The sequence below is a fragment of the Mastigoproctus giganteus genome, chromosome 4 (assembly GCF_048544385.1).
Source record: "Mastigoproctus giganteus isolate SK-2022 chromosome 4, ASM4854438v1, whole genome shotgun sequence".
Lineage (NCBI taxonomy): Eukaryota > Metazoa > Arthropoda > Arachnida > Uropygi > Thelyphonidae > Mastigoproctus > Mastigoproctus giganteus.
Genome location: NC_143578.1, coordinates 106846753 through 106865655, shown reverse-complemented (window position 1 = coordinate 106865655; position 18903 = coordinate 106846753). Strand labels below are relative to the sequence as shown.

The 18903-nt window shown below is 36.2% G+C and overlaps 1 protein-coding gene across 4 annotated transcripts in view; it reads right to left on the bottom strand.

Moving 5' to 3' along the window:
* Positions 1–10165, bottom strand: part of LOC150086975 (serine/threonine-protein kinase ULK3-like) — a 322244-nt gene extending 312079 nt beyond the window's left edge. For 2 of the 4 annotated variants that reach the window (XM_090371718.1, XM_090371717.1), the window contains exon 1: positions 10021–10160. In XM_090371718.1, coding sequence (XP_090227844.1) covers positions 10021–10110 — 90 coding nt within the window. In that variant the 5' untranslated portion in view covers positions 10111–10160. Of the gene's footprint in view, positions 1–10020 lie in introns of all 4 variants that reach the window. The other 2 variants (XM_090371719.1, XM_090371720.1) reach the window with 2 other exon arrangements.
* Positions 10166–18903: the final 8738 nt, after the last annotated feature.

Here is an 18903-nt window from a genome sequence, read left to right as displayed (position 1 = left end):
AATGCAGGTACATCCCCGAATTGGTAGGTTTTTGGTAAATGCTAACTTGGATTTTTTTCATGTCACGTTCGAGCGTGAAATTTAAGAAATTTAGGGCTTTTGTTTCTATCTGTTCCTCCTCCAGTGTATAATGTAGTCTCATGTGAATATTATTGAATACCCGTAGAATGTCCTGAGTGGTGTTGTGATCTTTTATAACAAGTACATCATCAATATATCTCCCATAGTAAGTGAAGTGGGGAAGGAAAGATGTTAAATGAATGTCCTCGATATTGGCAAGATAGATTTCTGCTATAAGATCGCTCAGGTTCAAACCCATCGGTAAACCGAAAACCTGTTTGTATACAGTCTCTTTAAACGCGAAATAGTTAGCTTCAAGAAGAAGTTTGATTAATTTAAAAATTTCTTTTTTAGGGTAATTTAATGCGATTTATCGTGATAGAATCTTTGTTTAACAGTTCCCAAACTACATTGAGAGCGTGGTCCAGATTTACATTGGTGTATAAAGAGGTAACATCTAATGAAAATAATTTATCATGAATGCCAAGCATAATATTTTTAATACTATTAAATAAAGTGTCATAATTTTTTATGCCAAACCTAATCAACTGTCTAAATGGTTTAATAATGTATAAGTGAGAAGCTAAGTGTGAAAACGCTGAATTTTTGTATGATACAATAGGGTGTACGGGAAAACCGGGTTTAAGAAGTTTAACCTGTCCAAAAAGTACAGGAATATTGTATGTCCTCGCTTTCAGCTCTTTTAATTGGACCATGGAAATAAAATCACTCTTACGATATGCAGTTAGGGTTTTGTTGTATTGGTTTACTAAATTTGTGAATACAGACCGGTCTATCCCCTGTAAGTAGAACTGTACGATATAATAGAGTCCAATTTTCTAAAATAATCCATTTTATCCATAATAACTACAGTGTCCCCTTTATCTGCTCTTTGGATAACAATATCTTTGTTCCCTCTAAGACTACGCAATGCTATAATTTCATTCATATTAAGTCTGGGTACCCGAAGAGTTTTGGAATTATTGATCACCTGATTAACCTGCTGAACCAATAAGTCTTTTTACGGAATGTTGCGGAGACCATATTCAAAGTCTATCACAAACTGTTTCTTGGAGAGTTTATGAGAGGGTAAATTAAAGTTCAGACCCTTCAAAAGGAGAGAAATCTGATCCTCAGATAATGCATATGAAGACAAATTAGTAACTTGTTTATATGTCGCCTTATTATGCGTATGATGTGGGGAAGAATGCATGCAAGCTGGATCTGTATTATGTCTAAACATAGTGGACGTACTTCTGTGTGTATGAGTGTCCACTTGCATGAACATGTCTGGGTTATTGATGAGTATAATGCATCTGTATAAGGGGGGATCGATCCCGATATGAAACTGTTAATAAAGCATTCAACTTAAGCGAGAGCCTATTTTTTATGTTGGTAGCCAATGCATCCCACCTATAAAGGATTTTAACACGGTCCAATTGTTAAAATGTAAATTTTTTTTATTTTATCACGAAGTGCAGTCACCTGAGAATAATAACACCTCTTCATCGCAAAACGAGAATTTAAGGCGAGTTTAATAATTTGGCGCGACATAGCAAAAGCCAGTTCTCTAATTCCAGGAAACCTATGATTAAGATTAACCCTCGCAACCAAATCCAATGCACAACCTTCCGTTGTGCATCGGATTTGGTCGTATCTCTATGAGTGAGGGAATTCATTAATTCGGTTTTTTTTTTCACCTTTTTCCGTCTTATTTTATTCATCACATATGAGAGAGAATTGACTGGAAGCATTCCAAGAAAAAGATTGAGGTAATCTCTTACTTTTTAATATATTATAATTTTAGTACTCAACTGCAATACCCACGTCTCTAAATTCCATTATCCAACTACACAAGTTTTCTTCCAAATTTTGTGGAATTTTACGAAGGTTGTGCTTTGTTTTATCAGCTTCTTGTAATAAAACTTCCTGCTACCTCCACTGACGAATCATCTTCTCGGTAGGTGGTGGTCTGAAATTTCATTCTGCTGCTCTGTTCCAGTGTTCGTTGGCATATTGTACTCCTTTTACATAAATCTAATAGTATAATTTTGCCTTCTTGATGGGTATGCCATTGATTAGGGCTTAAATGCATAACTGAAATTCACTTGTTACTCCAGCAACACCTGGTAATTACTGAAAAGTGTAACGTTTAGTAGCTAACTATCCGTTAACCACTATACGTTAACTCTTGGTTTTGCGCACGTGTTGTATTGCCATTTTCGGCTTCTAAGACACAGGGCAATTTTTTCAGGTATTTATAAGGAAAAACACTGACAAATACGATTTTATTGTGAATTTTGTCCCTGTATTTTACAGTTATTTTCATTATTTTATTGGTTGGTGTATCTAAGCAACAAAGGCAACTAAGACCATAAGTAGCCAGTATATTGTCTGCATATTAACATAACCCTTGTCCAAGACTGACTAATTTGGCCATATTATTTTTAAAAAAAGTTGATAAAATTCCTCCCTTCAAGATGGGATTCAAAACTAGGCCCTTTTCTATAAGGCAAAAGGATGGCAAATTTTGTTTTCCAGCTATTATTTTATATAATCAAATAACTGCTAAAAAAAAAATATGTAATAAATGCCATAAAAAAATTGAGTTACTTGATGACTTCATAAACATTTTTAAATAAACATCCAATAATCTGAAATACCTGATGATCTGGTATGCCAGATTATCTAACATCTAGCACACTGATAGCAAGCAAGAATAAAATTTTCACTCACCAGCTTTTCCTGGGATTGAATTTACTGCAGATTGCAGAATAATTTAGCAGTGAAGCAATGTCATTCTCTATGGAAAGAATGGTCAATCCTCAGAGGCATTCCTGTTCCACAGTCATTCAAAAATAGGTCTTAATTGGTTTCATTATGGAAGAGTTCCTTTCAGCAGATGCAGTAGTGACAGAAATAGTGATAACTATTCTTAACAGATAAAAATATTTGGCTACACTTCACTGAGGTTTCATTGAATAAACTGAAATATATTTTTGCTTTCAGTCAGAGTAACCGATTGTTGGAAGAAACTACTATCTGGTGCTGTAGAAATGGATAATTTGAATAAATTTAAAACAGCCCACTGTTACCTCTTTTTAATGCAGCAATATCCTTTACATTTATTTACATAAGGTGTGAGTTTCTCTTCTGATTTTCAAAATATTTTGTAACTGTCATATAATAAACTGTATCTACAGTTACTTGGAAACTCAGACAAGATATGACAATAACTACTTGATATTATCAGGCAATTCAAACATAAATTGACACATCATTTGAAATTACCTTCAAAGTGTATATGTATATACCGAGTGGTTATAAAATAAGTTTTCCTATTCAGGAGGCACTTGTGTCAAAACGGTTAGAGTTAGCGCTGTGAAAATTGGTGGGTATGTCATATAGGGTATGAGGAAGTGATTTCTAGGGAAAAAAAAAAAATTAGTTAAAATTTATGCCACCGGGAGAAAAATGGCACTGCACATATGTAAAAGTTGTCATTTACTTCAAGACATGCTACGCTGCTTACGCAAATGACATCCGGTTAGATAAAAGCAGAAAGGCCAACTCCACCGTCAATAACCATTATGGCTCTTACAAAAAATGAACGTGCTCTATTAGTAAAACTATTCTACCAGAATAATAGTAATGCTAATGCAGCACTACATGAATATCTGAAACTTAAAGGTTTGCATAAAGGACCTTTGCCATCCGTGGGGCTCTGAAAACTAATAAAGAAATTTGAAGCGACAGGGGAGTTAGGTGTAATTCCAAGTAGGGGATGACCACATATCAGAACGAAGGTATTGGATGAAGTGGCGGTTGCAATGGCCTCCAGGTCAGAATACGAAACACTACCAGTCAGTAGTGCCTGCCAGAGGCGTCAAGAGTCTTGAACCTTACTTGGTCTACTGTATGTAAAGTGCTACAAATAATTTTAAGCTGGTTCCCGTACAACATTCACGTAGTGCAAGAACTAAAGTCTTGTAATCGGCAACAATGAATAGACTTTGCTCTACGATTTTTGGCTCATATGGAACGCGGCGATACATGGGCTTGAACGATCATTTTACTCTTCATGGGGATGCAAATGCACAAACTGCCAAATATGGGGAACTTCTCGTCCATCTGCTGTGCATGAAAGACCACTACAAAGTTCATATGTTACAGCAGTGGTTTTCAACCTTTTTTAATAACAGCACCACTAAGTAATTTATTTTATTTTGTGGCACCCCTATTTAATTTTCTTCATTTTGAAAAATATAGCATGTATAGGAAATATAGAATAGAACAGAGGGGAGGTTTTCCTTCTGATTAAAAGATGCCCAAATGCAATAAGATTGTGCCTGAGTCAATCTTCCCAGTAAAGCACCAAGTCTGTGTGGAATGAGATGGTTAAAACAAAGGCAGTTGAGAATGGAGGTGTGCCCATTCAATATGGGACTTGAATGAGCAATATGTGTGAGAGCCTTGTTGTGGGAGATTCCTTGAATAACGGTTGTCAGCTGGTAATTGAAACTGTGGAAAAAACATTTTTGAATCAACCTGATAACTGTTATATGTATTATTATTCAGGGAGAGTAGAAGAGGCACAAATATTCTTCATCTGAATATCAGATCAAGCAGCTATAGTTCTCAAAGTTAACAAAATCAAATTAGGGTTCTGCAGTCAAATGTAGGGGCATCGGTTTTAATTTCAAAAAAGGGATTAGGGGATTATCCTGTAAATTATGGGGTTTTTTTTTTAATATGAACTTGGGACAAAACATACAACACAGAAAGTACAGCTGGACTGTGAGAATTCAAGTTATGAGCTAGTATTAAATTTAAAAGTATCTGCAATTCTGCCTAGGCACAACAGGTGGGAGAACATAAGAGGCTTGTCAATTAATTTGGCCACAGAGAGACTGTGCAAGCATCATGGAGTAGAATTTTTCTGAGTGTTCTATACTTGTTAACAGGAGAGACTGTTTTTACAGGTAAAAACACTTAAAATACACTTGAAATACACTTAAAATAGAAGGGTGCAAGAATACTTTCTGATGCTATTGAGGCAGTGTTAGGTGGGTTAGAAAACTGCTGGTGGTTTGAGGGGATACAAAGACTAATAGTTTAATAGCAGCTATAGGCAAAAATGAAACTGATTCTTGCACTGCTTCTTTTGGGACACAGCAGCCAGGATATCAAGGTACTGGGGATTACAAGGCCTGTTAGGGATCCTCACGAGACAAACACAAATGATGTTAGTTACTAAGAGCAGAAGTAGGTGCACATATACTTGTGTGTTCACTAATGCTAGGAATATAGCAAGCAAATTTCATAAATTTGAAGTACCGGTTAGGTCATCAAACTTGGACATTTAGAGTTATCAGAGACATGGTACCATTGAGACATAAGGGATGCGGAATTTAAAATATGGTCAGTACAATGCATATAAGACAGGACAAGTAAGGGGAGGAGTTGTGCTCTTGATTAATATTTGAAGTATTTATTATTAATGTATTAGCAATGTAGTGATAACAGGAAAGATTAAATATCTTTGTACTCAACTCTTCAATAAAATCTTTTGTTGTTAATTGCTTTGTGTCCAGTGTATCTCTGTCAGTGTGTATCCATTTCTTGAATTCAATAATATCTTCTGGTTCATTGTTTTCAAAAATATTCTCTAGAAACTTTATTAATTCATCTATTCCTGGACATTTTTCACACCGATGAAGCACACAATCTTTTGACTCCAATCACAGACTGTTTTACCAATGAGAACCTTATAATCATATTCAACAGGACTTGCTGCTAGCATTAACTTGACATTTTGATGGATTGTTCATACACATACAGAATGTGTTTCTGGTGCACCAACTGTGACACACCACTTGGGTCGAAGTTCACAAAATTTAGAAAATTGAATGTCAGATCCATTTCTATCTCGATAAGTTATAAACATTTCCTTCAAGTTGCTGAGTAGTAGTCACATTTGCATTTTTATTCCATCTGCATTTTTAATGGAAATGTAATCTTTCTTTCCAGGGCATATCCGACTAAATTCATCATCTTAAAAAAATTCCATCATGTTTTGCTTTACTTGCTCAGAAAGCTTTTTTCCTTGCTTTTTTTTACAGGTATGGCCATGATTCCTTCTTCTGCTTTAAGTTTTCTAGCTTTCTTGACCATTCTTTCTGAGACACTAAACTCTTCCATTGCTTTCTTGATGGACCAACTAACTGGAGCTAGTGTTAATATTTGAAGTATTTCTGAATTATTGATACCATCAACTTTTCTTTCAATTCTTTCAGCAGCTCATTGTAATCTAAGCAATTTCCACACTGATGACTTGCACTTGGCTCTATGATCTCATTTGGATCCAAGCCACCAATAGATGCAATTTTACTGGTAATTATATCTTGTACTTGACTTGCCTTCCTTTTGGCATAGCCTTATGAGTCTCTCTTAGCCATTTGCTGAAATTTCAGAGGAGAAATACCAATAACCATCAAACTTGTGTTCAAGCTTTCAGTCACATGCACTTTGCCATCATGGTCTGATCCAGATGAAGTTGATGTTCCTGTTGCTGCTTTTCGGCTGTTAGACTTTTTTTGGCATGATGGGCACAGCTTCTGTCCTGGTTTTATGTCTACCTTTGTTAGGTCTTTTAGTCTGCCATTGTCAAATCAATTGGTTCTAAACTTTTTTTCACCATATGCTTTTTCTTCTGGAAAGGAATGCAACATGAATGCTGCAAAAATTCAAATTTTATCAAAAGCAAAGCTTCATGATGTAGACAAATTGTGTTTTCTTCACCTAGTTTTAATCCACAATGTCGACCTATCAGCTGTTGTTCTTCAAATTCAAATTCTTTAAATAATTTTAACCCAGTTTTGCATGTACAGGATAGCACATGACATTTAGAATTATCCATATGACTGATGGTGCATGAATCCTGCTTATCTCCAGCAAAATCTTCTGATTCCATGGCTTTCATGCTGACTAATAAGTGGACATTTCTACAAGCAATGAAAACTTAATTCATCATGAAGATAAAACACATTAATAACAGCAGGGTTCAAATATCAGCTATTTATACTTTTTTGTATGATTCTAGAATATTCCAGAGTTCTAGAATGTTCATCAGTTTTTTGGAACTCACAAAAATATTCTATAATTCTTGGGTATTCTTCTAGAATATTCCAGAATTCTAGAATATACTCTATTTCTAGATTATTCTAAACATTAGGCAGGATTAAGGAAGTGTTCTGCAACAAAAAAGATCTCACAAAATAATAATATGACACATAATATTACTTGATGATTAGGCTTAATTTTAAGGCCTTAAGTGCAAAGGCACAAAACAGATAAACCATGATCCTTATAGCTGAAACTCTGCTCTTTCCACTGGTGGCAAAAACAAGAGAATTGAAGGTGTTCCACATTAAGATATTTGACCCTTAAGATAGGTAAAATTTGACTTTCAAATTTTAGTCAATTTTTGAAGGAAAATATCTCAGCCAAAAAACAAGCATAAGAGCTGATATTTAGTTAGGCTGAATTCATGCAGTGGGTAAGTGGAATGTCCAAAGAAGAAGTTACCAAAGGCTTTTATTTCAAAGTTATGACTTTCAAGTCTTGCTTAAATTTGTTGCAACAAATGTTTGGAGCCAGTTTCAGACCGCATTGTAAAAAATGTGAAGGTTTTTGAGCCTGGACACCAAAAGGTTTGCATTCTCTGCCAAAAGTTAACTATGTATACCAAGTTTCAGAGCACTACCTCTCACTGTTGTGCAACAGTAACACCAAAAACTTTGAAAATATATTTGTGATTTGCTCCGTGTAACACAAGTGACCTCCACAAAAAAGGTGCTGGTGCCTCAAGCATATTATATTTGGAACTGAATTTTCGCACAGCTTCTTTGGAAACCTGCTTAAACATCTACACCAAGTTTCAACAAAATTGAAAATGGTCGAGCAGTACCATCTTCAAAATTAGGCCACTTGACATGGAATGACCCTGCACACAGGTTTCGAAACCTTATTTTAGGAAGTTGTTCCAATAGAACTGTTGGAAAGGATGCAGAGAAAAGCAACAAAATTAGTGGGGAGAGGACAAAAGGATATTCCTACCAGGAAAGACTGGGGCCCTACACATTGGTCGTTAGAAACTAGGCATCTGTGTGGTGACCTAATTGAAGTACATAAGGCTTTGAAAGGGAGTAAAATTTAAATTAAGTAAACTAAATGCTGATGGCATCTTAATCCTTTTCTCTGATGAAACAATAATGAAGGCATAAATTTAAGCTGGAAAAGGAAGTTGCAGAATGCATGTGTGATTCACATTCGGATGGAATAAACTTCCACGTAACATGAAAGCATGTATGTAAAATGAATACATTTAATGAAGGTTTCGACAAATTAACAGAAAGAAACAGTGAAAATTAATATTTCTTGTTTTTTTTTTTACTGAATATGCTTTGCTTCCTTGCATCATGTTTCCAATATTAATAACGATCCATAAATAACTTATATGAGTGGATATGTATGTAACGTATGGTGACTCCTGAATGCAAGTTTAACTCCACCATATTAGCAGATGATAGAACAGAAACCAAACATAACACTATTTACATGTGTTCATGTAAATAGTGTTATGTTTGTGTAGTAGATTGGTCACTTAACAAGCAGAGAAAAACAACCACCAAAGGAGTCAGTCTCTCTCTCTCTCTGTGTGCTTTCCATTCCTGCCATGAGAAGGTGGATTTCTATGAACACATACTGAATGCCCCAAACCCAAGGGAAAGGAGCAGTCAAAAGGATCCCACACTAAAACAAAAATCAATGCCAATACACACACTTTCATATGTGAAGAAATAATTTCACACTGACCAAAAGTCAGTGGGTGGGGGCAGGGAGAAGATGAGCCAAAGGCTGTAAAGGCAGAGAGACTTAGTGTTATGATATAATCAAGATAAAGATCACCATGCAATGTAAGCATGGTAGCCAGAAAGGCACAATGTCTTAACAATAATTTACCAACTTTGCATCTGGGGAGCAGATACCAGGACAAAGTATTTTTGCACCCAAGGAAGTTACATGAGTGAGCCTCCCCAACTAGCTATTAATTTAAATATGAACTTACACTATTAACTCTCAAGCAGGAATGCCAAAAAAAAAAAAAAAAAGAACAAGGAAATATGTTGGTATACAAATTTCACCAATTAGGTTTCTTAGGATAAACAGAAAGAAATAATTGACTAATGAAATTATTATAAACTGCATAATAAGATCAAAACACAATCAGAAACAAATCTTGTTATTCAGTATTATTAAAAAAAAAAAAAACCCTGACTACCTTAGCCCTCTGAGGACCAATATGACTCTAGAGCAACAAAGCATTTTTTTTAGCTTAAATTTTTACTCAAGTTTCAGGAAGCAACAGTCAGTGGCGAAGGGAAGTGCTCAATGTGTGGCTTCTGCCAATCAGGATTGCATAGAATGGCCAGCATTTACTGCAACCACTGCAAAAATCCAATTTACGGACAGCACCAGCAAAATGACAATGACACTTTCGTTATGATAATAAGATGTAAAACAGTTTCAGATATGTATACATTTGCTATCTATGTTCTTTGTAAATAAAATTATTTATTTCTCCTTTTTTTTTTTTTTTTTGGCAAAGTATATTAATAGTACCCTCGTAAATTTTACGAGGGTACTATTAATGCGCATTCATTTATCTATAATTTTCTAGGATCTATATAACTATCTATTGTTTTCTAAGTTTTGCCACTGCTCCAACTACAGGTAATTTTTTCTTCTAAGTGTATTAGGCCCTTTTTTTTTTTTTTTTTTCATTTTTGCTGATTACTATAACAAAATATAAATACCCCATTTAATAACCATCATACTACAAATTCCTCTTGGTTACAGAATTTTTTTTTTATTACAAAATGTAGTAATAAACCTCACCTTACGATAAGCTTTATAAACAGTTGCATAAGACCCCTTTCCCAATTTTTCAGTAAAAACAAAATTGGGCAGCGATGGAGCTAATGTCATATTGAGACTATGAACACATAATGTCAATTCAAGTGGAATGTAACTGGAAACCTAACATTCATTTATTAGCAGAAGTATTAAAAATAAATCGACAATCCGATTTTCACAGTCGAATTTCGAAATGTAACAAATTACATTTGCACTGATGAAATAAAAATAAGACATTTACAAAAAAATTGACACTTTTAATGTTTACAAAGTGCAAATATCAAAATTGCTCATAACAAGACGCTACAGATCGACACATAATCGATATCTATTACCAATTAGCGATGGGCACTAGCACAGAGTAGTAAACTCTGTGGGCGCTAGGATTGAGTGAATGGTACAGTATCTGTGTATTCGGTAAAAAGTATTCGTCACTACGTAGTAGGCAGTGACGAATACATATACCAGTTTATTTATGTAATATGTCTGTAAATTGCATGTGTTATCTGGTCAATTTGCCTGTTTTGCTGGACGAAAACCCCCGATTTCCGGGGGAAACCTTGTTATCTACGCCTGAAACCGACTAACTGAGCCACGGAGTTAAAAAAGCCCATAAAAGTTGTTCGCGTTATCGACGGGATTCGAATCTCGGCCTTTTCCACACGGTGTGGCAGGACGGTGACGATACAACTGTGCTACCGGCGCAGACTATGGGGTAAGTAAAACAAAACATTAGGGCAACCAGAAAATTATTTCATATACCCATATATGTATTGATTGGTTGATTTTCCTGTTTTGCTGAACGAACAATCTCAGTGTCTGGGAAGAAAAACCTTACTATCTATGACTGAAACCGACTAACTCAGCCATGGAGTGAAAAAAGCCCATAAAAATTCTTTGCTTCATCGACGGGATTCGAACCCGGACTTTTCCAACAGGTGTGGCTAGGACAGTGACGATACTACTGCGCTACAAGCGCAGGTATGGGAATATAAACCGAACTGAACTATTATATTAGGGTTGCCCAGTAATTTCTTACATATACGCATGAGTATTGTGTCTGTAAATTGCGTATGTTCTCTAGTCGATTTGCCTGTTTTCCTGACGAAACAATTTCTGGGAAAAAAAATCTTGCTATCTACGCGTGAGACCGACTAAAACAAACGCAATCTCCCAGGCACAATGCGCTGGTCCCAAAGGAACTAGTTATTGTTGGTGACTCTATTGTCAGGGAGACGGGGAATATACTATGCAAAAAGGATAGTTGGAACAGAACCAGGATATGTATGCCAGGGGCAAAAGTTGATGATGTTGTACAACAGCTATCATCTTTTAAGGGCACAAAAGATTATTATTATTATTATTAATAGCCATATGGTGCAAGGAAGCCTAAGGCTTATGCTGCAACAGGAAAAAAAAAAGTTCCCGAGTTATCCTGAGAGAGAGAGAGAGAGAGAGAGTCAAAAGTAGAAGGGAATCCAAGGGAAACCAAGAAAGAGAAGAATGATGATATCCAGCTAGGGACCCTGGGTGTGCCAAGCCATACTCACCAGATGTGAGCCCCTGGGGTGATATTGTTGTACATGTTGACTAAGAGATCTGCAGGTTTACTCAACCAGTACAAGTCAATGTTGAAAAAAAGTTAGGGTTGAATGTGAAAGTGTCTGCAATTCTGCCAAGACAAGACAGGAGGGAGTATATGATGAGAGGCTTGTCGATCAATTCGGCCCTGAAAATATTCTGCACGGCACAAGGGGTAGAATTTTAGAGGCTGCTTCTACAGGGATGGGGTACAATTAAATAAAAAAAGGTGCAAAAATATATGTTGATGCTATCAAGGCAGTGTTAGGTAGGTCGGAACACTGCTAGCTTGGGGTGGGGGGAGTCACAGAGACTAAAAGATTAAAGTGGCCAAAGGCAGAGGCAAACATGATTCTTGCACTGTTCTATTAGAATGAGCAGCAGCCTGGAAAGCAAGGTAATGGAGCTTTCCAGGACTGCTGGGAGTCAGAGTGGAACAAGTAAATACATGGGCTGTGTTAGGGTAACTAAGAGCAGAAACATGTGCATGTATAGTTGCATGTACACTAATACTAGGAGTATAGTTAATAAATTTGATGAGCTTGAAGTGCTAGTCAAGACATCAAAAGCAAATAATGTTGGGATATCAGAGACATAGTGTCGCACAGATATAAGCAGTGCAGAATTCAAATTTCGGAAGTCCAATCTGTACAGAAAGGATAGACAGAACAGGAAGGGAGGAGGGATTATGCTCTTAGCTAAGAAACACAAAATCTAAGGAAGTGCATCCAATTGATGTTGGTGGACAATGCAATTTTGAGTCTGTTTGGTGTAACATAAGCATTAAAAAGGAAAAATTACAGCAGGTGTGTGTTATAGGCCTAAAAATCTGAGAAATATAATGAGCAATCGTGAAAAGAAATAGAGTGGGCCAGTAAATCAGAACGTCTTATAATGGGAGATTTTAACTTTCCAGATATTGATTGAAACTTGTGTATTGGTCACTCGCACAAGACATCCTTTTGTGGATTTATTAGATGACTGTTTTCTGCTGCAACATGTTCGAGAAGCAACCAAAGGGAGTAATTGTCGTGTTCTCATTATCAACAGTGATTATTCGTGCATAAAGATTTTGCAGATAAAGGAACCATTGGGTGACAGTGGTCACAATGTACTGTTGTGGGAATTACTCAAAGATGTAACTACCATCAAGGGTAAAGGGAAGGGCTTTTGCTTTCGTAAAGGTGACTACAGTGGTCTCAGACAGTTTTTAAATTCTGTACAGTAGGATCAACTGATGATGTTACCAACTTTCAATTCAAATGGGAAGCCTTCAGGGACTTAATTTTGAAGCTTACTAGGCTTTTCATTCCAACTAAGAAATAATGTTCAAGGTTCAGGCATAAATGGAGGTCAGATGAATTAATGAGGCTCGTGGCAGTGAAGAAAAATGTATGAGATGCATATAAAGTATCATATGACACAGAAGCCTAGGGCAGATATAAACTTGTCTATAATCAAGTCATTAAGGAGGTTAGACAAGCGAAGGCAGATTACGACAAATATTTGGCAAAGGATGCAAAGAAAAACAGCAAAGAGTTCTTTAATTATGTAAACTCTAGAAGGAAACGGATGATTCAGATTGGACCACTTAACATAGATGGATTGACCAGTAAAGATCATGCTCAGGTAGCTGATAAACTCAATGAGTATTTTTGCTTCTACATTCACATAAGAGGAGTTATTCAATGAGGGGAGTGCCAGAAGTTTATCAAACTCTAACAGGGACCTAAGTGATTTTGTAATAACTGAGAGAAAATTGGAGGAGAAATTGTTGTAGTTAATCGTAAAAAAGGCACCTGGAGTGAACGGGATCTATCCAGTTATACTAAAGGAGGCACCATAGGGATTAAGTAAACCCTTAGACATAATTATGAGATTTCTTGGACTCAGGGGAGAGCCTCATGGAGTAGCGGTGTCCACATGTATCACCAATTCACAAAGGGGTTTCAAAAGGTGACACAAATAACTATAGACCTGTTAGTTTAACTTGTGAAATCACTGGTTAAAGAAGCATTGCAGAATCATCTAGACAGGACTGGAGAAATAGTTAAGTGACAGCATGAGTTTGTTAAAGGGAGGTCTTGTCTGACCAATTTGATTGGATACTATGATGTGGTCACAAAGGAACTGGATGCCAAAAATAATTTTGATATCATATACTTGGATTGCAGGAAACCTTTTGATACTGTTGCACATGGAAAACTACTGCACAAATTGGAGTGGAATGGCATTAAGGGCAAGTTGCTACAATGGATAAAAGGATGGTTTAGTGGCAGAACACAGGGAGTGGTTATTAATGAACACTGCTCTTTGTGGACTAATGTTATTAATAGAGTACGCCAGGGTTCGTTGTTGGGTCCATTGTTGTTTTCTGTATTTATCGATGTACAAGGTTAAAGAAACATTGCAGAATCATCTAGACAGGACTGGAGTAATAGTTAAGACACAGCATGAGTTTGTTCATTAACCCAGCATCAGGGTTAATGTCTAAATTTGCAAGGGATACGAAGATTGGCAGAATTATTAATGACAGTATTGATTATACACTACAGGATCTGGAAAAGTTGAGAAGATGGGCTGAGACACATTGACGTTTAACATTGACAAATGCAAAGTACTGGATATTGCTAGCAGTATTGGAGTAACGTACCAATTGTTCAGCACTATACTAAGGGTACTGGACAACTAAAAAGACCCGGGAGATTTTGCACAGTCAGATATTAGGTTTTCTGAGCAGTGGAGACAGGCTACAACAGCAGCTTACGAAGCCTTGCCAATGATATACAGGAATTTTGATACAGGGATAAGGCAATGATAAGGTCACACCGTGAGTATACTGCATACAGGTCTGGAGGTCTCATTTTAGGAAGGATGTAGAGATGCTGGAACAAGTACAGTGAAGGGCAACGAGATTGACGATTGGAACAAAGGGTTGGCGTTAACCAAGAAAGCCTTAAGTTCTGCAAATTGCAGCGTCTCGACTCTAGGCACCTGCAAGGTGATCTCATTATTATTATTATTATTATTATTATTATTAGCTACATGGTGCAACGAAGCCTGAGGCTTATGCTGCAACAGCCAAAAAAAAAAAAAAAAAAATTCCCTGGTTACCCTGAGAGAGAGAGAGAGAAGTATAAGGGAATCACTAACAAAGAGAAGAATGATGATATTCAGCTCAGGACCCTGGGTATGCCAAGCCCATGTTTACCAGATATGAGCCCCCGGGATTAATTGAGGTATACAAGGCCTTGAAGGGATCGAGGAAGCACAATGCTGATGGGATCCTTTCTGTTGCTTCGATTATTCATCTGAGGACACAAATGTAAATTGACGAAAGACAGTAGTAGAATATATGTGTGGAAATTTACCTTTATTTTATTATTATTATTATTATTATTATCACTAGCCATATAGTGCAAGGAAGCCTCAGGCTTATGCTGCACCAGCCAAAAAAAAAATTTTCGAGTTACCGAGAGAGAGAGAGAGAGAGAGAGAGAAGTAGTAGGGAATCACCAAGAAACAGAAGAATGGTGATATTCAGCTCAGGACCCTGGGTGTGCCAAGCCCATACTCACCAAATGTGAGCCCCTGGGGCTAGCCGGCGGGTTGTTGATAGTCGGGACAAACTTCCATATATATAGTGTAGGTCAGTAACTTAAATAAATTCAAGGCTAGACAAACATTTGGCGTGAATGTATGGGTGAAATGGGAAGGTTTTTTTTTTTTTTTTTTTCAATTGGCTGATGCTATATAAGATTTCTTTTTTGCATCCTATGCATCTACGAATGGCAATGGTAATAATTATTAAGAAGTATTATATGAAATGCAAGAGTTTAATTGAATAATAGTTTTAACAAAACCTCTATGATACCAAATATTAACGGATAAGAAACAAGCACATAGGAATATTTAATATATTTTGTCCAGCCTTATAAAAACCCTAAGACTATTTGCAAACCATGTGCAGACAGGACTGTTTTAAACTTCGGCGGAATACGGCATCCGCTCTGGTGACCATCGCGTACATGTTGAATACTGGCGGTTACTGAGGCGAGTTTCACCCCGGGTTGAATAAAATCCCGCCCCGGCGAATAAATAGTAATTTTATTTTAATATTGGTACAAAATTACCTCGGACAATGAAATTTTCGCCATGCCACATTTTTTGTTTAAACTTAATTGAAATGTTCTTACTGCGCTCTTTAGGAGGCATATTATCAGTTTTACAGAATGTTGCGATTGTAAAACACGAATTCGATAAATTTATGTCAAAGAAACACAACAGTAAAAATCACACCAACTAAGTGTGGTACCCCTTAGTATAAGAACAATTAGCAATATCAGCACGCAATTGTTCGCTCACATTTTTACTCATTTTTTCGATGCGTCGCATCACAGTATTTCGAGATAATTGCAGATCTTGAAGGGCACTTTCAATTTCATTTTTGTTCTTAATTTTCAAAAAGAGAATCTGTTATTTCTAAAAATGCGTCTTTGATGAATTAACCGTTAGAAAATGGTTTTCATTCTTTTGCAAGAAGATGACTCACTTTAAATGATGCTACATTTACTGATTTAGATTGTAAATTAGGTGTCATGAAAAAATTTTGTTGCGCGAATAATCTGGATTTAAGTTCTTCTAATTTAGATTGGTATTTACCATGGAGTGCATTGAAGTGTCTTTCTAAATTTCCTTTTTTTTGGGTATAGCCACGGAAGCATTGCAGATCAAACAGCAACATTTTTCTTTCACTATTACAAAAAAGTATTCTAGTTCCCACTCTTGATGAAAATGATACGTTTCACTCTTTTTCGTAGTATTCATTTTAAATCAAAAGGTATTAAATTAACATATAAGTAATGTCCAGTTATTAAATCAGCAAAAGCAATGCTTACCGATTAGAACACCTTAATTTGCGCGAACCGGAAAACTATTCTGCCTGAACAGCTAACGTCGGATTATTGATGAAGAGGATTCCCGAATGAAAAAGTTATTTCCAAAATAGCCGGACAAACACACCATCGTTTATTGCTCTGTTTGGTTTATATCCTTATAACAGTGGTCTCAAACTCAAATTGCATACGGGCCGAATGCACGATCTGAAAGCAGCTGACGGGCTGGAATTTTTTTTTTTAACAAAATGAGAATGAATATAAGCACCGTATTTACAACAAATACATAATTGAAATGTATTAGTGGGCCGTGCAAAATTGCTTCGGGGTCCGGATGCGGCCCACGGGCCGCCAGTTTGAGACCACTGACTTATAAAAATCAATTTTGAATGCCTTTCTGATATTTCTCTAAAGCTATTTCTGGGGGTTACGACCATAAAACACAGAAAAGCACAATAAACTTTCCGGTTTACTGGGCTTTTCTGTTAGTGCAATCTAATTATAAACGGGTAGTACACTCAATCTTATTGCATTTGCAATGATACCGACAGCTGGAATTCTGTGGTATTTTACGTTTTTATGTGTTTCTCTTCAATGTGTTTCTCTTCAATGAAATGTGTTTCTCTTCAATGAAATCTTCAGTCATGCAAAAAAAAATAATAATAAATAAATAAAATTTCAAAATCTGCTCTTCATTCCTATTTTTAAAGCTTCGTAAAAAAAACAATAAAAAGAAAAAAATAATAATAAACAAATAAAATAACGCGCAGTTAGCGAAACCCGATGCGCAATATAAAATTTTGGTAGTACACCAGACGCGAAAATCGAGGGAGGACTGTATATTTAAAATACATCGTGATCGACCGAAATTAAAGCCGCGATCGACTCGTTGGCCACCCCTGCGTTAGATGATACACGCAGGAGCGGATTAAGGTCGGTTGAGGTTCCGGGCGCAGAAGAAAATATTGGGCCCCTTAAAAAAAAGAGAGAGACAGGAAAAATAAAAATACATGTTAACTATTTTTTTAAATAAATAAAAAATATTATGTACTATTAATGTTTTATTTCCAGTAAAATTTGAATATAATATATGTATAATATAATTAATAATAGCATAATAATAATCACAAAGTTTTGAACTAATATGTTCAATTAATTTGTTGGGGTTTTGCGTGGGCCCTTCAGAAGTCGGGGCCCAGGACGCGCGCTCGGTGCGCCCGCCGTTAAATCCGCCTCTGGATACACGGCGAAAATAAATCACTAAAATTCCAAAGAGACGAAATTTTCAAAATGGGCAATATTTCTAACTGCACAATTGTAACTAAAGTGTCGGCATTTTCAATTTATGGGCCCGACTTATTTTCACACAAACCATTTCTTAACAGCCGTCTTAACAGTATTGCAGCCCCTTGGCAAAGAAATGCACTGGAACCGCACCCACTCATTCAACAGAATAAAAAAGTAAACGGTCAATAAAATTAAACTTTTAGATTTATTGCTACTTTCAACAAAATGAATGTTTAAATATAAAAAACATGATGTGAAGCGAGCGTTATTCAACAGAAACTTTTGAACATTATAAGCCTGGAAAACAAACATTTCAACATATAAATGATAATGAATTCGTAAACCGTACAGTATTAATTAATGAATTTTTTATTATTAATCAACACAAATGTTTGCGAAATTTCTTTGTTGAGAACTGTTCTATAATTGGATTGAAGTCAATAGTCTTCAGAATATCATTTTCCATGCACATGGGTAAAAGCCAGTTCAAATGCAGCTGCTGAGGCAGCCGCAAAATCATCTCTGTGAAGATGATTTTTTATAAGTTTCAATTTTTAAAACGATCGTTCCCCTGTACAGTTGGTCACCATCATGCACATGAACACTCTGAGCGCGATTTCAATATTTGGAAACACAGATTTCAAATTGCCCGAAATTAGTTTGCTGTACAACGCAGAGAGAGAGAGAGTGTCACATTTTTCATCAAGAACCATGTAGTGCTTGAGATGCTTGCATTCATGTAAAAGGGCACCATAATCAATGTCTTTGTCATACACATGTGCTTACACTTTTTGTTTAGCTCATCAGAACCAATTGTTCTTAACTGACCGAAGAAGGAAAACAGATTTCCAGTCCATGAGCTTCTGCACGTTTTGACAGATCAGAGTTCAGAGTCCAGCACAGGGAGGAATGTTTCAGCCTTGAATTTTTCACTTTTGTTTATAAGTATCTCTTCTCCTGATCTATCATATCTACTATGACGTACATTTCGCTTTCGTTCCCGTTTCTTCACATCTCTATAATCCGAATCTGGACACCTACTCCTGGCCTTCAGTTCTTATATACACTAAATTTGTCTCTAATTTGCTGAAGATAAGTTTTC